Source organism: Etheostoma spectabile, chromosome 2, assembly GCF_008692095.1.
Source record: "Etheostoma spectabile isolate EspeVRDwgs_2016 chromosome 2, UIUC_Espe_1.0, whole genome shotgun sequence".
NCBI classification, from domain to species: Eukaryota; Metazoa; Chordata; class Actinopteri; order Perciformes; family Percidae; genus Etheostoma; species Etheostoma spectabile.
In genome coordinates this window covers 8,812,448-8,835,180 of record NC_045734.1, presented here as the reverse complement: position 1 = coordinate 8,835,180, position 22,733 = coordinate 8,812,448, and the positions used below count along the sequence as shown (strand labels likewise).

At 38.8% G+C, this 22,733-nt stretch overlaps 1 protein-coding gene across 6 annotated transcripts in view; it reads left to right on the top strand.

Moving 5' to 3' along the window:
* Nucleotides 1-20,740, top strand: part of dclk2a (doublecortin-like kinase 2a) — a 41,827-nt gene extending 21,087 nt beyond the window's left edge. Inside the window, exons 3-18 of one of the 6 annotated variants that reach the window (XM_032539137.1) lie at nucleotides 1,166-1,295; nucleotides 3,436-3,534; nucleotides 4,024-4,074; nucleotides 7,191-7,285; nucleotides 9,506-9,593; nucleotides 10,139-10,247; nucleotides 11,639-11,696; nucleotides 12,075-12,194; nucleotides 12,282-12,428; nucleotides 12,510-12,643; nucleotides 13,063-13,140; nucleotides 13,666-13,762; nucleotides 16,806-16,886; nucleotides 17,000-17,113; nucleotides 19,265-19,277; nucleotides 19,858-20,123. In XM_032539137.1, coding sequence (XP_032395028.1) covers nucleotides 1,166-1,295; nucleotides 3,436-3,534; nucleotides 4,024-4,074; nucleotides 7,191-7,285; nucleotides 9,506-9,593; nucleotides 10,139-10,247; nucleotides 11,639-11,696; nucleotides 12,075-12,194; nucleotides 12,282-12,428; nucleotides 12,510-12,643; nucleotides 13,063-13,140; nucleotides 13,666-13,762; nucleotides 16,806-16,886; nucleotides 17,000-17,113; nucleotides 19,265-19,277; nucleotides 19,858-19,874 — 1,431 coding nt within the window. In that variant the 3' untranslated portion in view covers nucleotides 19,875-20,123. Of the gene's footprint in view, nucleotides 1-1,165; nucleotides 1,296-3,435; nucleotides 3,535-4,023; nucleotides 4,075-7,190; nucleotides 7,286-9,505; nucleotides 9,594-10,138; nucleotides 10,248-11,638; nucleotides 11,697-12,074; nucleotides 12,195-12,281; nucleotides 12,429-12,509; nucleotides 12,644-13,062; nucleotides 13,141-13,665; nucleotides 13,763-16,805; nucleotides 16,887-16,999; nucleotides 17,114-17,812; nucleotides 18,419-19,264; nucleotides 19,278-19,857 lie in introns of those variants that run through there. The other 5 variants (XM_032539155.1, XM_032539128.1, XM_032539119.1 and 2 more) reach the window with 5 other exon arrangements.
* Nucleotides 20,741-22,733: the final 1,993 nt, after the last annotated feature.

Here is a 22,733-nt window from a genome sequence, read left to right as displayed (position 1 = left end):
TCTCTCTCTCTCTCTCTCTCTCTCCTCTCTGTTTCCCCCACTGTGTCAGCCCCCAATCTCCCCTAGAGGATCCATCTGCCCACAATCTTATGCCATCTCATGCTCCTCCTCCTAATTTTTGTTTCAAGTGTGTGTACAGTACAGTACAGTACATATGCCTGGCAGTGTGTGGGTGCATTTATGTGTGGTGGGGGGTTCGGATAATGAACTGATATTTTCCTCCTTTGTCTTCCTACTTGTCCACCTACAGCAACAGAGGGATAATCTGCTGTGTGTGGGCACAACTCACTATAGTTAAAGTAACTCCTGTTTCTGTCTCCAGGGGTGGCTGGTGGGTGTAAAAGGAAAAGTGCTCTGAGCTGCAGAGAAAATGACGATTACAGTGTGAGAAAGAATAGAAAAACCAAGACAATTTACCCTGCGACACAACTGCGAGCCAACTGTACAGTACTGCTTTCCTATGACTCTGCATTAACTATTCAGCATTCTGGATGTCAGGGTGTTTTGACTTCATCCGGTTGTTGTGCTCTGTCTTTTTGTGCTGTGCTGTTAACTCAAACACATACAGAGTAACAAACTCACAACCTCACCATACCACATCGCACTGACTGATTTTTGATTGACCAGTTTCAATGAGCAAAAAGTGAAGCAATTATTTCCCATCCAAAAATAAAGTGGTCACACGTGAACAGCTAAACATGTTGAGCAGAGTGAGTGAAAGCCAATTGAGTAGAATCATAAACTAATGCAGAATCATGTGATGGTAGGAACACTGGTGAACCAAACTCCATCACCCATGACCGGTTATGGTTTACCTTCAGCTCTGCTGTGTGGCAGGGTGGAGTTATGAGTTTTGCTGACAGTTTGAGGATCCAAAGGTGTTACAAGTTTTTAGTCACAGACTCATTTTAATACTTTTCATTGGTTAAATATTTGTACAATATACATACGTAAAGGGTAAGCAATCGCATTGGTGTATGAAAAAATAATGATGAAATATGGAGAGCCACTAGAGAAGCCCTGAGAAACCAGTAAGAAATAGTTTTTTTTCATCTGTGAAACTGCCACCTCTGAATATCAAAAAAGTAAACGAGTATTATACCCTTCTAAATGCTCTTCATCTTTTTCATCTCTCCTTTGCTCTATCTTACCCTTCTCCCCCCAGATTATCTGCCTGCAGGACTTCTTCGGGGATGATGATGTGTTTATAGCGTGCGGCCCGGAGAAGCACCGCTATGCTCAGGACGACTTTATTTTGGATCACAGTGGTAAGGCTTCCACAGCCTTTATAACTGGTAGGCCTGGCTAATACTAACTCTGTGTGTGTGTGTGGGTGTGTGGGTGTGTGGGTGTGTGTGGGTGTGGGTGTGTGGGTGTGTGGGTGTGTGGGTGTGTGTACTGTTCTGTGAATTACATTGAGTGTATTATGCACATCCTCTGTTGGGTAGCGCCCCTCCATCTTGTAGAAAAAACCTTGATAGCACGCAGGCAGGATATGACCTCTTTAAACCTAAAGCTATGTAGAACTTCAACCAACACTGGACAATCTCTCAGGAAGGAAAAAGGAGTTTATTATAGTAACAGTCCAAAGCATTGACATCCTGTTTAATGTATTTGTTGTTTTGTCAGGTTAGCTAACAACAGGGAGGCATGTCCTCCTTAGAACGGTTACTGAGGATCAGTGATGTTACATTGGTTGTATTCAGAGTTAGTTCGGAGCACTCGTCCCACTTGCACTCCGGTGCTCCACTTTTAAGAATTAGGTCTTCAATGGAACAAAAAAGGCACACTGCAACTCTCTGCTGAAGGTACTGTAGCTGTTCTTTCTTTTGCAAAATGGGTCCAGTACACACTGTACACAAAAAATATGTGAGAAAAGACTTGCGCAAATAGATCATGCAGAAAGGCACACAAATTAATAAAAATAAGAAGAAATTAAAACTGATAGCATTTTTTTCAGCATAAGGGCTTTTTAATTGGAGATTAATATCCTCAATTCAGGGGTTGTGCTAAAAGAAGATTTGGTTTGTTTGTTGTTTCATTTGTACACCTTACAAGGAAGCGCATCATATTGAGAGCCCCTTTCAATCCGTCTGTAAAATATACAGTACATCTGGTGCTAAATTGCATAGGGGAACAAATCAAAATGCACTGTGGGTGTGCTTTTGTGGGCATGTTTTTTTTTTTGTGTGTGTCATTACATTATACCTTTCACCGCCCCAAACCTCATTAACACCACCCTGACACGTTCACCACATGCTTCACAACATCTGCTCTTCTACTGCACACAGTTACACAAACCAGATGTGGCATGCATCAAACACAATAAAAACAAAAGCTTGTAATTTTCTTTTTATGTGTTCATGGTGTGCAGTGATAATTTAAGCCTAATTGATATACATTATTCCAGAAGAAAACACAGGCTGTTGTACCGGTTATTGCTTTGCTCTGGCAATAAAAGACATAATTTGTACCAAATCTTGTTGTGAGAATATATTTTACATAAATAATGACCGTGAATGCAATTCTTTTCTGCTAACTTGTCTAAACAATATACAGTAAGTGTTTAGGTGTAGTGGGGCTCTTTACCAGACAGAATATTTCATCCTTAGATCAGTTACATATCATTTGAAATTCCACATTATCAACAAATGAATGTCAGTTAGAGTTATGTTATGGTCATCACATTAAATATAATGTAAAAAGTAATTCTCAGAGCAGACTGGCTTTTTATAGTCCTTATGTGTTTTATTTTTCTAGCCAGTTCTAGGCTACATTACATTTTTGTTAGGTCAAAATAAGGGCTTAGTGCTGGCATTTTCTAGTATTAAATTGTTGAATTTTGAAAGTTTCCTTGTCATATACAGTATGTAATGGTCATATACAGTACGTACTATTATTTAGTTATTCTTTAATCAGATTGTTATCCATTTGAATTGTTTCTTGTACATCTGCTTGGTTTACCAAGCAGAAGTTTATCTTTTTTTGTAAAATTAAAAATAAATTATAGAAGGAGATGATAACCAAGGATAGTTTTGGTATCAATTTAGAAAAGCCAGGTACCAGCGGGATACAGTATCCAAAAAAAGTAATTCATTGGTATTGGTATCGATAACTTAAATGATACCCAAAATCACAGTGTTAAAATGCTGATATAGCTTAGTCCTAATTGGAACCCAATATCTAGTAATTCATTTGTTCTTCTGTGCTCTTTTATCTATTGTCTTTGCTGCTTCTCTGTTCCCATAATCAAGTGTGACCAGCATTCATGAAATCATGCTGCATCAATAACATTCCCAGGGTCATATCCCTGGTACAGCGGCTTGTTGGGCATAATTCTGCCACATTAACTCTGATTTAGAAGAAATAACAGGCTTGTTTATAGGGGAAGGTTAATATATGCATCAGTGACCCTGAGTGTGTTGTGTCCCCCAGAATGCAGAGCGCTGAAGACGTCGCACTGCCGCACTGCTACTCCAAACAGGACAGCTAAAAGCCCTGGACCTTCACGACGCAGCAAGTCCCCTGGTTCAGGTGAGACACTAGACTGAGCACACATAGAACCTGTCTGTATTAGCCCTGTTAAATTCAGATATATCCCTGCACAGAACATACTAATTCGTAAGTACACAATCTGTAATGTCAAATCTGGCAAGTTATTACATTATATGTGTAAAAGTATGTTTCTTTGGCATCAGATAAAATCCCTTTTATCTAATGCCAAAGTAGCTCTGTAAGGTCATTTGTGGTTGACAGTTTGAGTAATAGCTTTTTTATTTAGCAGCCTCATTCTGAACCCTCAGTTGTGACAGTATGACACAGCAATTTCTATAGTGCATTGAGAGATGGTGACATTCTGCTGAGTAATTATTGTTCTACAAGCTATTACGTCAGTTTAAAGGAGAGGTAGGTTGCCAGTTTGGAGTGGCTGCAGTCATACTTTAGCCATGGAAGTTGATTAAATCTAATCATATATCTACCTAAGTATTCTTTATTTTGTTGTTTTTGCCTCTGACACTGCAGCAAGGCAACCTGTCAACCTTTCCACCAGTCAGTCTCCAATCAAATCCCCAGGTGAGACTTGTGATGGTGTCACACACAGTTTCTCACAGCTTTCGGGTTTTCTGGTTCCATTGTGAGTACAGTCTAACTCCGGTTGCCACTAAAACTGTCTTCAGCTGTCTAATAGTTCTTCTTGACAGGAAACCTCTAAAACTAATGATGAATGAAGTGCAATTGGAGATTAAAGTCAACATTAAATACTTAAATATGCCGTGTTTACATACTAGATTTTAGCGTGTCACCTTGATGTCACCTTGCTAATATGCTAAAAGTTACATGCTAATTTGAAACATCCCATACTAAACATTAGCTTGTTAACATGCTAACTCCAGGCCCAGCATATTAACTGCTCTAAGTTCATATGTCGTTCAGAATGTAATTATGAGCAGCCAAATGGGGAGAACCTTTCGCCTCAGCCTTCTGCTTGTAAATTGAAGTCAACCAGAGTTTTTGACAGCTACAATATCTTCTATTTTCTGTAATGAACTGTCATCAAAGACTAAATTACTGACAGTTACATCTAAATCATCCCCACAAATTTGCGTCTATTTGTGTCTTTGCACTTGCTATGTAATCGCGCCTGCCGGGTTCCAACGAAAACGTCTAGGTGTGAACATGCCATTACAATAGTCCATCCATTGATTTTTTTTCTGGTATTTGTGCCAGTTTTTTTTTTTACTTGCCTGTCCTTGTGGTTGAAGGTGAAGTACAGTTTGAACCAGAAACTCTTAAAGATCTCAATTCCATTATTATATCACCTTTTATTTTGGCTTTATTTCCTTCTTTCTTTCTCTCTCTCTCTCTCTCTCTCACTCCCTCTGGCCCAGACTAAACTTCTGGAAGCCATGTATTATACACATCTATGTAATTTAAAAAGCCAGCTGCTGGAGAATTCACTGATTCAAAGCCGTGAACTGATTAGACTTACTCTTCAGCTAGTTAATTAAATCCTGTTCTCACTGAACAGTTAAAACACATGGCTCTTCATCTGTAGCAGCTGAGGTGCTCAAAAGTTAAACTGTACTTTTCAGACATGAAACGTTAATGCCATGTTTGAGATTTTCTTAGATAGTAATTCAAAAGCTCCTTTTACAAAAACAAAATGAATACCTAGAGGAAAGTTAAGTAAGAAAAAAAACCTCTTAATCATTGTACATTGAAACAAAAACTCTAAAACAGTACATTAAAGACAGTCTGAAATATTTTCCTCAGCTGCATTTATGCAGATGAAGAGACTTTGAGTTAAAGGTCCCATATTGTAAAAAGTAAGATACCATGTTGTTGTTTTTTAAAGCAGTTGAGGTGCTCTATCATAACACTCAATCTACTTTTTAGTGAGCCATCAGGACTTCCAGACAATTGTTTAAATTAGACTAAATTTTATATGGCTGGAAAGTGCTGCTACAGTGCTGTTACAGTCATTCCCCGGTTGCAATGAATTTGCACAGATGTGTAAGACCCGGGAAATGCTGACCAGTCTGACCAGGGGCTTAAAGAGACAGGCGCTAAAACAGAGCTTTTTCAGACAGAAGGTATATTTAGGCAAAGAGTATGAGAAAAATGTTTGACATGTTCTAGTAGAAACCCAACATACAAGTATGAACCTGAAAATGAGCACAATATGTGACCTTTAAAGTTTGACGCATTATGTCTTTGTATATGTGCCAGATACCAAGAGAGAGGGAGGCAGAAATGGGTTTCTCTTGAGAGAATGAATCATTCAAACAACAAAAGCTCTCATCCCCTGTGCTCCTTGTGTTTTGCACTAAAGTATATTATGGATATGTGTTACATATTAGTACAGAGGAAGATTAGATAAAATAGAACTTTATTACTGCCGAAGGAAATTCTTGTGTCATAGATTGCTTAAAGATTACAACAACATGCATAAGGATAAAAATCAGGAGCTAAGAAATAAAAGTAATATGTTGCATGATATATTGAAAATATTGGCAGTGATATTGAAAAAGTAATATTGGATTAATATAAATATTATTGTGTTAAGTTAATTAATTTTGGGATATTTACATGGAACCATATCATTTGAAGCATACATTTCTTTCACATGTATAATGTATTATCATATTCATTCAGTTTAACAATTGGCAAGAAAAGTAACAGTAGTTTAGACTTATAGATGTAGTCTGTTTATCTGTGCCAGCTACAGGCAACGAAAGTAACATCGTTTTGTGGGTGTGACACTGTAAACAATTGGTGTTAGAACAGCAGGGTTTGCTTGTCTGTAGCTGCTGTTGGTTTTTATGTGGACGTAATGTGTTCGTTGTGTAGGTTATTATCGTAGTTTTACATTTTAACAGATGGCAAAAATGTTGAATGTGAAACCGCAAGAAAACAAAAGAAACCATCAGCTTTAAAAAAACAAACAATTAATTTGTAACACCAGTTGCCTGCAGGCGGCACAAGCTCCCCCTTACGGAGAATCTGCAACCTGCTAAACATGAATGTGTGAGTCTGTGAGTAAGTTACAGCCAGTTCCATCAGGTACTTCACATCTAACGAAAACACTACCCATTAGGATTTTTTTCTTAACATCTACTAGTAGTCTCTCCTGGATGCATTGATAAGGATGACATAGAAATACCATGGGCTACCTGGTATCAGAAAGAATGGCACATTTAAACAAGCTGAGTCACTGTCATTCACTTGTATACAGACACATATTTGTGTATACTGTACAAACCACGTAAAGATAACAATTGTAGAATTGTACTCGCACTCATAATGACTCTTTCCCCTGACGTTGTTTGGGTGGCTGTGGTTCAGTCCGTAGCTGTAGCTCGGTCTGTAGGGAGTTGGATTCTAAACCAGAGGGTTTCTGGTTCAAGTCCATGTAGGGACCAAAGTACAGAGTGTGGATTGATAGCTGAAGAGATGCCACTTCCCGTCCTGGGTACTGACAGGTGCTCTTGAGCAAGGCCTTGTACCCCAACTGCTCACGGTGCTGGTTCTGTGCTGGCAGCCCACTCACTCTGACATTTACTATTTGTCTCCAATAGGTCCTGAGTGTGCATGTGTGTGTATTGATTACTAACAAAGAAATTGTCATTTCCCCACTGGGTATAACAATATAAATTATTATTGTTTCCTTACTGTTTTTCTCCACACAGTAAACGGTGTCTCAAGCAGCCAGATATCAACTCCAAAGTCCACCAAGTCCTCCACTCCATCTCCCACCAGCCCCCGACCCATCCCTTGTTTGAAGGTAAGACAGTATAACATTTCCATGTGTGTCCACACGGCACATACTGTACATAGATACCTATAACTTGCAGCTGCACACAAACAAATTATCTGTTCAGTACAGTATGTGTTTTTTAAAGCATATACTGTAGGCAAGCAGAATTGGTAATCCATCACATGCACAGGACGGAGCAAAATAAATATTTAACAGATACAAACAGAGACTTTAAAATTGCTAAGAACTACTGATCCATAGTAAACTGTAATGAATTAGGCACCATTTATATGTTTTAATTTCTTATTTCAATTAACCTCACCTGCAGCCACACAAAGCCTATATGAAGACAACAAAAGGCCTGAGTTGACCTTGTTTATGGTTATGTTTGCTTGCTAACTTTTCTTGGCGCATTACTGCCACCTCTCAGTCAGTGGAATGGAGTAAAATTCTGGGCAGGAATATGTATTGTGTCACTTGTGTGCGTTTGCACACGTGGGAGATAGGGTACCCTATCCCCCTTATCAAACACCAATCTATGGTGCAACTAGTTATCAAAAACTCTATAGGTTATCCTTTAAAGGTTACATGGTTGGGCATCAGTTAGCATATTTCCATCTTAAAAACCTTTACTGGCTAAAGCTGCAAAGACCCACTTGGTAAAGTTTAAATGGACTGTATTTTATATAGTATCCATTAGCTATATAGTTTCTAGTCTTAACAACTACTCAAAGCGCTTTTATATAGTACAAGATCCGCTCACTCACATTCCTACCCTGTGGCCGAGGCTGCTACCTGCTCATCAGATAAACACTCACACACATTTACACTCCGTTGCGCAGCTTCGAGGGCAACTTAGGGTTCAGTGTCTTGCCTAAGAATACTTCGACACTTGGCATGGGACTGCAGGGCCTTCGAACCACCAACCTTCCAATTGGCAGGCGACCGCTCTACCACTGAGCCAGAGCCGTGTGCGCGCCTGCTGCCTCAGTGTATCGGCTTATTGTCATACATGGCTGCATCCTATCATTAATTACATGCTTGTATGTAAATGGTGACATAAGTCTTGGGTAAATTAAGTCAGTTGTACAGTTGTACAGTATGTGAAGCTCATTTTGCCCATGCTTCAGCTCTATGATGCATTTTTATTTTTTGTTGAGTTAAAGATATAAATCTGCTTTATTGCTGGATTCTTCTGCAAGCTGTGCGTTGGTCCAAAACTTCAGAGTTTTCTAACTGCTGCAGCCAGCTGGCAAACATCATCCAGAGTGCCACCATTCCTCTCTAAGCCCAGTCAAAGACTTATCCATCCACATTCATTTGGCAGGATACTAGATTTTTATGATTTACTGACGGCTTTAAAATTCACTGGCAAAGAGGCAGAGTAGAGTAACGCTTTTTGAATAAAATTAAATGAGGAAGCACAAGGATGTCCGGGACATAGTTGCTCACTCTGAAAGTGGTCAGTCAAACTAATGCCACCTAAAGAAGTTATTTATTAAAGAAAAGAGCTTTTTTATGTATCCAGTTATAAAGAGACCTTGACAGTGTTTCTTTTTGGCTTTGGTCTAGAGGGCTACCCTTTTAGACTAAATAATAGATCCTTACTTTAAGATAATGTGTATTATGGTGCAGTAAGGTACAGAACACTGTTCACAATGGAAAAAAAATCACTAGTCTTATTTTAATGCTGCCTTTATGGTTGACATTTCAAAAATATAACCATAAGATGTTGGAACTGCCACTTCTGTGTTCTGCAGTAATGACGCTCTTAAGAAATGAATCATTCATTTGGAGCCATAACGGTTTTATGTGCAGCAATGAGAAGTAGATAATGCAAGAGGTGATCTATTTCAGTACATTTTGAAGGGCAAGCTTAATTTAGACCTCGTTCACTATTTCAATAATAAATAAATCTATAAATGCTTTTCAGAACATCTCACCATACTGTATAACCACAGGACAACGAACGGAGAATAATTGAGTATAAAAAATGGTTAGCTTGCTAAATGACATACTGTGAGTATTATGTTTGTTAATTACTCTCATTTTAATGTCCCCTGAAACACACAATGTCATCAGTCAGAGCCACAAAAAATATGACCCACCAATATTAAACCATCTATGTTTTATCCATGTCCACAAGTTTTGTGGGCGCTTTAAAAGCCTATTGTTGCCATAGTGATTTGTCTATGGGTTTAGTTGTGGGCGCTCATCTCTATTTTTGTTTCTTTTTGCATCCTGCAGATCCCTCCGTCACATCACATCTCGTCCTCAAATGTAAATGGCTCATTGAACAACCACGAGGTGCAAACTAACCAACTGAGTCCAGAGGGTACGTCCTCTCCTCTCCTCTCCTCTCCTCTCCTCTCCTCTTCCGTTAACGGAGTCATTCACATGCTCTGCCAACTTAGACACTATTGCATGGATTTCCTCCCCCTCTAGCATGTACTGTAGAGATGACATTAAATGGATCCTTATCTTTTCCCATCATGGGACATTTTAGTTTTAGTTTTGCTAAACCAACAAAACGTGCAAAGAGTAGGCCTTGTGTGTTTGATAAGAGGGAATTATCCCACTGTGGTATGAGCAGATACTTTTGTTAGTGTGTGTGTGTGTGTGTGTGTGTGTGTGTGTGTGTGTCTGTGTGTGTCTGTGTGTGTCTGTGTGTGTCTGTGTGTGTCTGTGTTATTTCTGCTCAGTTTACTTCAATTGCCACAGGAGGACTTGTACAGATTGCTGTGCGTCTTGGTGTTGTTTTGTTGCACAGCGTGTGGTCTCTTGATTCAGCCTGAGAACTGGTTGAGTTACTGCCTGAGCTCCCTTAGTTTAAATAGCAAGGCTTATCTGTTGCCTGTTGTAACCCCTGTCTCTCTTCAGCAGTTAATGGTAACCGCTATCTGCCTGCCTCCACCATTTTGGAAAAATACAAGATTGGCAAGGTCATCGGAGATGGCAACTTTGCTGTCGTCAAAGAGTGCGTGGAGAGGTGGGTGAAGCACATTCAGTCACACTGCAAATTTTTAATGCACAGTTGGCAGACGTCTACAGTGATCACACCGCAGGGTGCTGTGTTGTGCAGCTTAATAGGAAGTGCATCACGGGAGATAACTGCTCCATCAGGATTTTTAAGTCCCGATGACAGGCATTGTGGAGTCAGAAATATCCCATGGATTAAATTAAGCAGTGAATTCACTTCATTAGCCTTTTAATCTCTGAGTCAACACACTGCTCTGACAGACAGGGGAGATGATGATGAAAGGACTAAACAATCAAACGCATTATGTTTACAATATTTACAAGATACTCTACAGGTAACCTTTAAATACTTTCCAGGAAGGTGCATTAGATTATAAGAACACAACCACTTGACAGTCCTCATCATCATCTCCCCTGTCTGCCAAGGCAGTGTGTGTTGACTCAGAGATTAAAAGGCTAATGAAGTGAATGCACTACTTCTTTCCTGACACAAAAAAAAACATTTACAAAGACAATTTTCTGAATGGTACCATACTTATCCAAGGTCCACTTACTAGCTCTCTGAGCTTTCAGTCAAATATTGTGGTCTTAAATAAAGACTGTGAGAGGTAGCTGAAAATTGTACTGTTTCCAAAAGCGAAGAATGAAACTCTACGCACAGACGTGTGGATTATTTTTAAACCTGCATTGTTCATGTTTATTACATCCATCCATATGTCAGATTACATCGACTTCAAGTCTTCTTCCCCATCTTTTGCTGGTGCATTGCTACATGTTTTTATCAGTGGAACAGGATGAAACCGTTGGCAGGAGTGTGTGTTGTGTCACTAGGTGCATCCTTACATGCATGTTAGTAAGCAAGAGATACAAACAAAACAGGGACCCGCTTATCAAAACCTTTCTCCATAGTGCCACTAGTGGTCAAAATTCCACAGGGTACCATTGAAATTATGAATATATTTTGCAATTGGACACATAAAAAACAATACTAGATTGGTTAAAGAGTAACTTAAAGTGGTTTATCTCCCCTTGCTGCAATGGTGTACCTAAGAGCGTTTAGGTACAGTATGACATCACTAGTGGGTGTGGTCACAGATGCAACACAGCTCACTTTTACCACACCCAGTATAAAAATGAGATTGAAACTTCCAAGATGAGAGGGCAATAAAACACTGTTCTTCACTCTGGTGTTATATTATTGTTTAAATATGTGTTATTGAGCCTGCCTTCGTCTACACTGTATCGCTGCTCAATGTATAAACGCGGCTATTGCAGCTAAAACACTTTTCCAATAACTCTTTAACTGTGGCTCTCTTGTGAGCACTTAATTTGAATTACAGACTTTGTTGCGGAGTCAGTTCTGTTTTTATTGGAGGCCCTAATTGCACTGTTTCTGTTCAGGTCCACAGGAAAAGAGTTTGCACTGAAGATCATCGACAAGGCCAAGTGCACTGGAAAGGTTTCACTCTGTCTTTTTTTTCCCCCATCTCCTTCTCTCTTCTTTGTGTGTATTGCTCAGACCCATGCACGCGTTCCTAAGGAAGGGTCATATGTCAGCATTGCACTGCATTATTCACACACCCACAAACACCAGTGTGGCCTGTGTGTCTCGGATCCTCTTATCCCACACAGTTAGATTAAGATGGTAATGTTTTATTCATCACCTAACTCAAATAATCCTCTCAATGACGCACACTGAATCACATATCCTTGACATAAATTCACATTCAATCGATTAAATAATGCAGTGTCTTTTTATTTGGCTAAATGGCTCTGTGTAAATCCTGTGTACTGGAACATACAGTAACTTGGATTATATGTCTTGGTGTGTTTCCAGGAGCACCTTATAGAGAATGAAGTTGCAGTGCTGCGGAAGGTGAAACACCCCAACATCATCATGTTGATAGAGGAGGTGGACACTCCCTCGGAACTCTACCTGGTTATGGAGCTTGTCAAGGTACAGTAGAAACTAATAGGGGGACAAAATCCACGCACAGTTCTTTTCTCTGTTTGCTGTTTGACCACTTTGTTGATGCCGGCACAGGGAGGGGATTTATTCGACGCTATCACCTCCTCGGCCAAATACACTGAGAGAGACGCCGGTGTCATGGTGTATAATCTCGCTGGAGCTCTAAAGTACCTGCACAGCACAAACATCGTCCACAGAGACATTAAACCAGAGAACTTGCTGGTATGCATTCACACTTACAAGTTTCTTTTCTACAAATCTAGCTGCTCTATGGGCTTTAACTGAGCATGTATTTCGATTTAGGTGTTTGAGTATCCAGATGGCACCAAGTCATTGAAGCTGGGGGACTTTGGCCTGGCCACAGTGGTGGAAGGACCTTTGTATACCGTATGTGGAACTCCGACATATGTGGCTCCAGAAATCATCTCAGAGTCTGGGTAAGATAGATTTTTGTGGGAGGGGGATACCTTGTGGGGCTTTCCGTACCTAGATCTTCAATTTTCACCAGGGAAGGCACTCATTACAGAGAAAAGTGCACGCTTTTACTCATTACGAGTTGGTCTAAATTGAAACATCTGTTCTAAGTAGAAATGTGGCTCTGTAATATGGCTGTGCTGTAATCCGCTGTATGGAGATTAAAAGCAAACATTTTGTGCATAAATGGTAGTTGTGTTATAATTACTTCCATATCATTGTACTAGATTAAACCTTGGCTTCAACAAAATGGCAGTATGTTATTTCATTGTTTTATGTCCAGTCAGTCTCTACTGTATTTGTACCACTGGGATGATGGAAATAGTTTGCTGTAAGCTATTTAGCTTCAGTTAATCTTTTCTGTCTCTCCTTTTTTCCACAGTTATGGTTTAAAGGTAGACATCTGGGCTGCAGGTGTCATCACCTACATCCTTCTTTGTGGCTTTCCTCCATTTAGGAGGTACTCGACCTCTGTCTGTCTGTGTGTGTGTGTGTGTGTTTGTGTGTGTGTGTGTGTGGGTGTGTGTGTGTGAGACCATGTCATTATTATTTACTCCAGGCACCATGTGTCATTATAATTTTCAGTTTTAAACAGACACGAAGTGAATATTTCAGACATTAGTGACTATTTAAATAAATATTTATGTCACATTATTTTTCAATATATTTTTCATGTCTGTCAATTACTTTCTGCTACAAAGACATTTGCTGTGATTAGTCATTGTGTCAAGAATTGTCCTCTTGCAGTCACAGTGTGGGAGGGATTTGACTTACATTAACACAATAAATAAAATGAAATTAACATTTAAAAAATCCATGTTTACTTTATAGCAATTCACTTCTATTATAACAAGCACATAATCAAAGGGTAGGTTACAGGTTAAACATTATTGTGCATAAGTACATTATGAAAAACTATCTATGTCTGTATTGCAGATGTTTGCCTTGTCATACATTGTGAATTTGTGTTTGTCTTTCTCTGTAGTGAGAATAACCTGCAAGAGGATCTGTTTGAACAGATCCTTATGGGGCGACTGGACTTTCCCAGTCCTTACTGGGATAACATCACTGACTCAGCCAAGGTTGGGAACACAGACACACACAAGTTAGATTTTTATCACTCTTGATGACATTATATCAATTTTGTTCATTTTCCTGGAGAATTACACTGACCAATGCACGGTTCAGTCCTAACTAGAAAATGCATTTTCTGTAGAAAATGCTTGTGAAAGCTGAAAAGCTAAGTTGCTAAAGCTAAACTGGATTGCTGGCATAATTCCGTAATAAAAATGTGGAGTGTTGAGAATAGTGGAAATGAAAATGGTTTTAATGAGTATGAATCTTGTTGAAATGTTGAACGGTATTGTTCAACATTTCAACAAGATTCATACTCATTAAAATCATTTAATGTAATAAACAAAAGTGGAATATTATAAGGTTTTTTCTTAAATAGAAATATCATAGTATATGTCGAAAAAGGGATGAAAAGTCATATTATGTTGAAAAGGTGATAAGAAAGTCATAGTATAGTATGTAGAAAAATGTATTAAAAAAAAGTCATAGTATGGTATGTTGGAAAAAGTAATAAAAAAGTCATAGAATAGTATGTCGCAAAAGTCATAGTATAGCATGTCATAAAAAGTCATAGCATAGTAATGTCGAAAAAAGGGATTTAAAAACGATAGTATAAATTTAATAAAAAGTTGTAATATAGTATGTTGAAAAAAGGGATAAAAAAGGCATAGTATAGTATGTCGAAAAAAGTCATAGTATAGTAATGTTGAAAAGTCATAATGTAGTATTTTGTCAAAATTGATGTCATTTTATTGTATGTCAAATAGTGAGTGACTAAAAAAGTCCTAGTATAGTATGCCGAAGAATGTGATAAAAAGTTGTAATATATCATGTAAAAAAAGTGTTAAAAATTATGAAATGTGTGGCAAAAATATGTTGGAAAAAGTAATAAAAAGATCATAGAATAGTATGTCGCAAAAAGTCATAGCAGTTATAAAGTTATAGCATGTCAAAAAAAGTGAAACAAAAAAGTCATTTTATTGTATGTCGAAAAAAGTGTTGTGAGAGACTAATGCACTTAATATATTGGACTTCAAAACTTAATGAAAGAAAAGATTCAAACACTCAACCTTTTGTGTTACAATCATACTCCATATCATAACCCTAAGCTATCTTACCTGACACACATATTTATGTTTTAAGCATTTTTTGTCTCTTTCACTTGGTTCAATGAATTTCAACACTTAGTGAAACATATAAGATTCAAAGAATCAACGTTTTGTCCTCAACTCATTTTCTTATCACTCTCAGCTATCTGACCTCACAAAGAAGTTATGTTTTTGGCATATTTGCATCTTTCGCTTTGTGTATCGGACTGCAAAACTTACTGAAACATAAGATTTGAACATTCAATCTTCTAATCATAAACTGTCACGCTAAGCTATCTGACACAGTTTGTTTTTGTGAATAAGTCATAGTATCATATGTCAAAAACAAAAAAAGTTATTAAATAGTCGTAGTATAGTATGTTGAAAAAACTGATTAAATAGTCATAGTATAGTATGTTGAAAAATGTCATAGAATAGCATGTTGACAAAAATGATGAAATAGTCATAGCATGTCAAAAAAAGTGATTGACCAGAACATAGGTCTTCATCCCTGTAAAGTAGGTCTTGAAACTAATAGCACCCTACGGGATATGAACACTCAACCTTCTGTCTGCCAATCATTCTCTTAGCACCCTAAGCTAAATCATATTTGGCAGTTACAGTTTGCATATTGGACCTCAAAACTCAATAAAACAAGAAATTAGAAAAGTTGTTGGAAAAAGTGATAAAAAGTCATAGTATAGCATGTCGAAAAAAGTGACAAAAAGTCATAGTATATCATTGCATGTCAATAATGGGATAAAATAGTCATGGTATACTATTTTGAAAAATGTGATAAAACAGTCATAGTATCCTATGTCAAAAATAGTCATAGTATACTATGTTGAAAATAGTCATAGTATAGTATGTCGGAAAAAGTGATAAAATAGTCGTAGTATAGTATGACGAAAATTATCATAATATAGTATGACGAAAATAGTCATAGTATAGTATGTCGGAAAAAGTGATAAAATAGTCGTAGTATAGTATGACGAAAATAGTCATAATATAGTATGATGAAAATAGTCATGGTATAGTATGTCGAAAATAGTGATAAAATAGTCATAGTATAGTGTGTCGGAAAAGGTTATACAATAGTTATAGTATAGTATGACAAAAATAGTCATAGTATATCATGTCAAAAAAGTGATAAAATAGTCATAGTATATTATGTTGAAATAGTCATAGAATAGTATGTTGAAAATAGTCATAGTAAAATATGTCGGAAAAAGTGATAAAATACTGATTGTATATTATGTCAAAAATAGTCAAAGTATAGTATGTCAAAAATAGTGATAAAATAGTCATAGTATAGTATGACGAAAATAGTCATAGTATAGTATGTTGGAAAAAGTGATAAAATAGTCATAGTATAGTATGTTAAAAAAAGTGATAAAATAGTCATAGTATAGTATGTTGAAAAAATTGATAATATTCAGAAGGTATAGTTTTGAAAAAAGTATTAAAATAGTCATAGTATATCATAGTATAGCATGTCGAAAAAGTCATAGTATAGCGTGTCGAAAAAAGTGATAAAATAGTCATAGTATATCATGTCAAAAAGTCATAGTATAGCGTGTCGAAAAAAGTGATAACATGGTCATAGTATAGTATGACGAAAATAGTGATAAAATAGTCAGCGCTTATTGACGCACAAGACAATTGTGATTGGTTTAAAGAAATGCCAATGAACGTGAGCAGGTGTTTCTCCTATCCCGGGATGCTGTGTGGACAGACCTTCCTCCGGAGCACTATGGAGGTCTGGCAATGCGAGACTATTCATCAAGTGGCTAGAAACATAACTTTAAATGAATGCTAATGTTAATACAGATGTTTGCTATTGTGTTTTGCCAAAGTAAAGTCGCACAATGACACGATCAAGGGAAACTGCTGATGTAGAGTTAAAAGAGCTTTAGCTTTGATGTTGTCCTGATGATGGTGTGATGGTGTGTTTTTGTTGCAGGAGCTGATAGGGAAGATGCTGCAGGTCAACGCTGAGGCTCGATACACAGCACAAGACATCCTCTCCCACCCTTGGGTCACGGTATCTTAAAGCCCTGTTTGTCTCCGTATTTATTTGGTATTTTGAACTTTAAGATTGTTTGAAGAACCATTGTACCACTTTCACTCATGGCATGTTTGTGTGTGTGTGTGTAGGACGACGCAGTCATAGAGAACAACATGCAGATGGAGGTCACAGGTAAACTGAAGACGCACTTTGACACTGCGACTAAGCACAACAACACCACAGCTGCGGTGTCCGTCATCATGGTAAGAACCCAAAGACAATCACAAACCAACGTACGAATTACTCCCTGTTCTGCAAATATCAGTGTTATGTTTTTCTGAGACTTTAGAGAGTAATCTTTAGACGTACATTAAGATGAACTATCAGTGGTCTCTGTAATCTGCAGTATTGAGCTTTTGACAGGGGTTTAATTGTAATTGACAAGGTGTCTGAAGCAGATTGCACATGTCGGGCCTTTTTCCAAACCTTTACTGCATGGTGGAGGATGTCTGACCCAAATCCAGAAGATTGAGCTCCTTCTAATTCACTTCACAGTATAGGAATCTTACGCCCACTTAATCACCGGGCCAAGAATATCTGACCTCAATCATCGTCCAAGAGAGACAACTCCTAAACAACTTGTGCTGCTGTAAACATGTCAGACAGGATTTTAGAAATGGAATGACAGAGAAACTTGGAGAGGGGCAGAATAAGTCATTCCTGTTAGCAGTCACATCCTTCCATCTTGTCTGTTTCAAGCCTCACTTGCATCATTTCCTGTTGTACAGTTTGACTTTCTCCACTCTTAGTCTCATCAGGTCCCACTACCCATCAGCCCACTCTCTTCAGTCTGTCTGTCTGAACTGCAGGAAATGGGACGGGGGGGGGGGGGGTCTAATTATAAATTTGATTTGATCTTGCTGGAAAGAGCCTCATTTCTTGTTGTAAATCTCATTTGACAGTTTGAGGTGTAAACGTGGGCCATGGTCTTGGCCCCTCCTCCTCCTCTTCATCCTCTTCCTCCTCTCTTCTCCTCCTCACCCTCCCTCACATCTGACCCGACCAAAGGGGACGCCTGGAGCTAAGAGCGGTATACACTTCAAACACCGCTCCCTCCTGCCTCCTTCTCTTCCGAGCCATCGCCCTTCCCTTCACCCTTCCCTCCATCATAACAACTCCCACCACCCCCTTGCTCTCACCCTTTCACTTCCTTCCTGTTTCTTTCTCGGCCCCCCCCCCCCCCCCCCCCCCCCACACCAGCTGCAGTATCTGCTCTCAATAACCAGCTGATATGGACCTCGCTAACATTCGCTCTGTCCTGGACTGACCCCTCTTAACTGTTTTCACATTCTTCATTCTGTCTTTGCTCACATTTCCTTCCATATGTGTCGATCATGAATTTTATTAGCTGTGAAAACCCTCATCTGGGTTTTGAAGGATGTGTTTCTTTTATCACATAGTCATGGAGGTCATTTAGCTTGTTTGCAGTGCTAATGCAAGCTAATGCAAGAGCAGTTTCATTTGTCTCCCTCTCTGCCATAAATTATTGTTTGTTAGCGATCTCTATTTAAAAAAAAAAGAAGAAAAAAAATCTATTTTCTGTGTGTCCACAAATCCAAAATTGGTTGCGGAGCACTGTTCAACGTTAATGGCACTCTGCTGCCACCTTGTGGAGAATATTAAGAACTGTGCTGGCACCATTCTGTAGTTTCAATTCACAGAGATGGATGCAAACCTATGTGGCTTTATTGCCTTGGATATAAGATCGCCCTGCCTATTTTTAAGGACAAGGTTGATGTTATTCTATATTTTAGTAGGTCCCAAATAATAGAATAATGCCAATCTTGTCTTTTAAAACTAGAACATTTAAATCACACCTTACCCCTGCATCCTATTGAGTGGAATGTAAATATAGCTTCACACTAACTGACACGTGTTTCTGCTGAACTAGTCACTTACAAGTCTTAGTTTGTTCGGTAACACTTTACTTGAAGGTATCTTTATAAGAGTGACATGACATGACACATGAACCCTAAACCTAAACTTAACCCTAACCATAACTTGCCATGACCAAACTGAATGACACTAAGAGAATTGCTATGTCATAAAGGTTTATGACTCGTTTTATAATGATGATGATATGTTTATGACAGTGTCATGTTACTCTTACGTAGATACCTTCAAGTAAAGTGTAACCGTTTGTTCCAACTCAGTTTCTGAAATGCAAAGGGTCATTTGGTCCAAACCAAATTGAGTTTAATGATGAATGAAAATACCAGATTAGCCCTGAGCTGGAACAACAACTGGCCGTCATGCTTGTTGTGTTGACTTTGTTTTGTGAAGCTGTGAGTAAGACTAGTCTCTGTCCCTTTTTGCTTCTCCCCTCTCCCTGCATTACGCCCCTTCTGAATTAGCTCCAAGGCAATGGTATGTACTAACATTTGACGCTACGCTTCATCTGTTCTGCTGCTGAGATTCAGCACAAGGGCAAATGAGGAACATGATATTTAATAGATTTCTGTCCCACGTAAGAAAAACATCATTGGCTTTACTCGAGACAAAATCACCATGTATTTATCTGTTGAATGAAAAGGTAAACATTCATTCTCTCATTTGCCCTTTCTCTTCATTAAGAATAGCAGTGATGATCTGATTTGCCTTCTCATAGGGTCAGTCTACTGTCTTTTTGGTTATCATCTTTCACGTATTTATGTTCATTTCCATTAGCTTATTTCATGTGTGTTGTTCATTCATAGAGATCATAAAAAATACAAGATTGGGTCAGCAGTTAAGGATTGTTGGTATACAGTAAAAAGAAAACATTTAGTTGATTAAATCCCATTTTTCACCGCAAGAGCTAGTCTATCATTTGCAGGAAATGACACAAGCATTAATCATTTTCAATAGAGAGTGACCCACAATATATCTCTCTCTCTGTTATAATTGGTGTTATTAAAGCTTCAGTGGTACACCAGTATCAAGCATGTCTGTCTGTCTGTTTTGGCAGAGCACAGCTCTAGATAAAGAGACCCTCCAGCTCACCATCCATCGTCGTCCACAGCCCCAAACAGTGCCATGTCCACCAACGTCAGCTGGCAAGAAAGTCCCAGCCAAACCAGCCTCGCCAACGAAGTCAGGACCAGCTTCTCCAACCAAACAGGCATCCCAGGCCAAAGAACCCAAACCCACCAAGACCGCTCGTCTCAAGGCACCCAAGACCGCTGCGCCTGCTGTTCCTGATGCTACACCCACTCCTAATGCTCCCTGCTCACATTCCCCAACTGACGCTGTTGATGTATCTCCTTCTGCCCCTATAAGTTTGCTTTTCTCCCCTTTACCCTCTTCTGAAACTGTCCCCGTCCCCTCTTTGCCTGTTTCCATCCCTCCTGAAACAACATCACCCTTCGCCTCTCCCTCTTTTTCTCTCGAAACTCCCTCACTCTCTGGCCCTCCTGCTCTTTTAACCTGCAACACTCCCTTTACACCCGTGTCATGCCCTTCCCCATCATCTCCAACCAAACCAGCCCAAACCTCCTCTTCTCCCACCAAACCAGCCTCTCTTTCTCCCACCAAACGAGTCCCTTCCTCCTCTTCTACCAAAAAGGCAACATCCCCATCAACTTCCCCTTCAAAACAAGCTTCCCCCTCCCCAATCTCCCCAATCAAACCTGTCATGTTCTTCCCTTTCTCTTCTCCAACCAAACAAAAACCTCCCTCCCCCTCTCCCATCCATCCAACGCTGTTTCCCTCTCCTCCCTCTACACCGCCCAGATCCACGACCCCGCCCTGTCTCGCTGGCCCTCCATCTCCTAACCCCGAAGCTGAAGAGCTAATGGAGGAGATTTAAATGGCAATTCTGTAGCCAATTTCTCCCCTCAGTCCTTCTCTTTACATGTATCATGTATGTGTCAGTAATCATGGGATGAGGAGGCTAAACCCCCACCCTAAGCATTTTCAGTAGCTGTTAACTGAGCCAGTGACCTCTGTGTCTATGTTTTTCCCTCACTATTGTCCCACTCATTGTCATTAGACGGAGGATAGAAGGCAAAAGAGTTTGTCGATTGTATATGTGCGTTTGTATTTATTATTAGAGGATGTGGAGAAAGGGAATGAAGTGAAAACATCACTGTTCTGAGTGGTTTGTCTTTAGAAGTCATGCATTTTATTTATTATCCCATTCTGACTGCCTGTGGCTATTTTGTAAATAGTTATTCATTACACACGCGCGCATACACACCCCATTGGGACCTACCATTGCTTTAGCAGAGGGACAGTAGGTCCATAATACAAGTATTTCGGCACATCAAACTTCTGAACTTGCTAGCATATCTACTTGTAGTGTAATCCAACTATAACTACTATCAGTCTTTTTCTCTGACCACAGCCATCCGATGGTATCTGAAAGTCTGTTAAACTTTTAACTAAGTGTTGCTATCTACAGTACAGTGGGTTGACAAAATAAAGTACTATGTAGCTAATCCTAATCAGGCCCTGCTTCAGCATTACTTGGAGATTCTGTGCGCCTTGAAATCATGCAAAAGAGTTAATAATCAGATTGTTGAATGTTAACGCTGTTCACATTTAATTTAAAAGGGTATGTTTATCCAAATTGCAAAACAAAAATCTTCTAAAAAAACTACCTATACTGCAGTGGTTCCCAACCTTTTTGGCACAAGACCCCTTAAACAATTGGTTGTACTTGTAAACCCTTGTTATGAACTGGATATTACTCTGCATTTTGGCCATTTCAAACCTGAAAAAATGACCACAATTTGGTGTAGCAGTCGTGTTTTCTTGGCCCTCCTATCCTGTTAATCATCTCCCAACCCCACAGATCTGTCTTGTGACCCCAGGTATGGAACCACTGCTCTGGTCGTATAGCCATCCAGAAGGCAAACAAAATCCCATCCATTGTTTTGGGGTAGGAACAGTAATTTCAAATAAACATATCTCCAATAAAACTAACTAACCATAACTCTATGCATGTGCAGATACTGCTAAAAGTGAGGCACGTTGTTTTGTTTAAATTTGGGTGAACTGGCCCTTTAACGGACGATATGCAATTGTAATGCATAAGTCAGTTTGGTCGATTATTTTGTGCACTCACTCTGACAGACATGCTGACACATTATCCATGTATTGTTTGTTTGTGTTATTTGTGAACACTGTAGTTGTACATAGTGTGAAGAACCGTAGATGGCCACCTGAAACTTGGTCCCTTACAATCATAAAGTACATAAGGATAGATTCAACAGACATTAAAACCAAATTGCAGATTTGTTTCTAATAAACTGGAATGTTCAAAACTGAACTGCTTTTAGCTAGGACTTCTGTCCTGCACAGTAGTGAAGACACACAACTCATTTACCAGGACATATAATTCCCACTGACAACACTATGCTATGACACTGTTCCTTTCAAAATAAGATAAAAATTGTGATTGATTTTTTTAAACAGTCAACAAAAGTGCAAAACACTGGTCCAGTTGACAACACAGAAAAGTACACTACACACACTGAAGAAGGCACAGTGCACCTTTTCCACAATCTTTCCTTGCAATCCTTTAACAATACTCAGTGGTTTTTAATCTGTTGGACTTATATGAATGGATGTTTTGTGAAGGTGATGGGTTTGTGCCTGACTACTAGCTAAAGTTTATAACGTAATGATGCCTTTCAGGGGTGTGCAAAAAAATCTATTTGTATTCCAATCACGATTCAAGCTCTACCGATTCAAAATCGATTTATATTTAAAAAAACAAAAACATACACACATAGGAAAAGTAACTACATTTACATGCTGTACGTTTTTTTAAATTTGAAAATCGTTTTTGAATTGAAAATCAATATCGAATTGAATTGTGAGCCTAAAAATCTTTTTTTT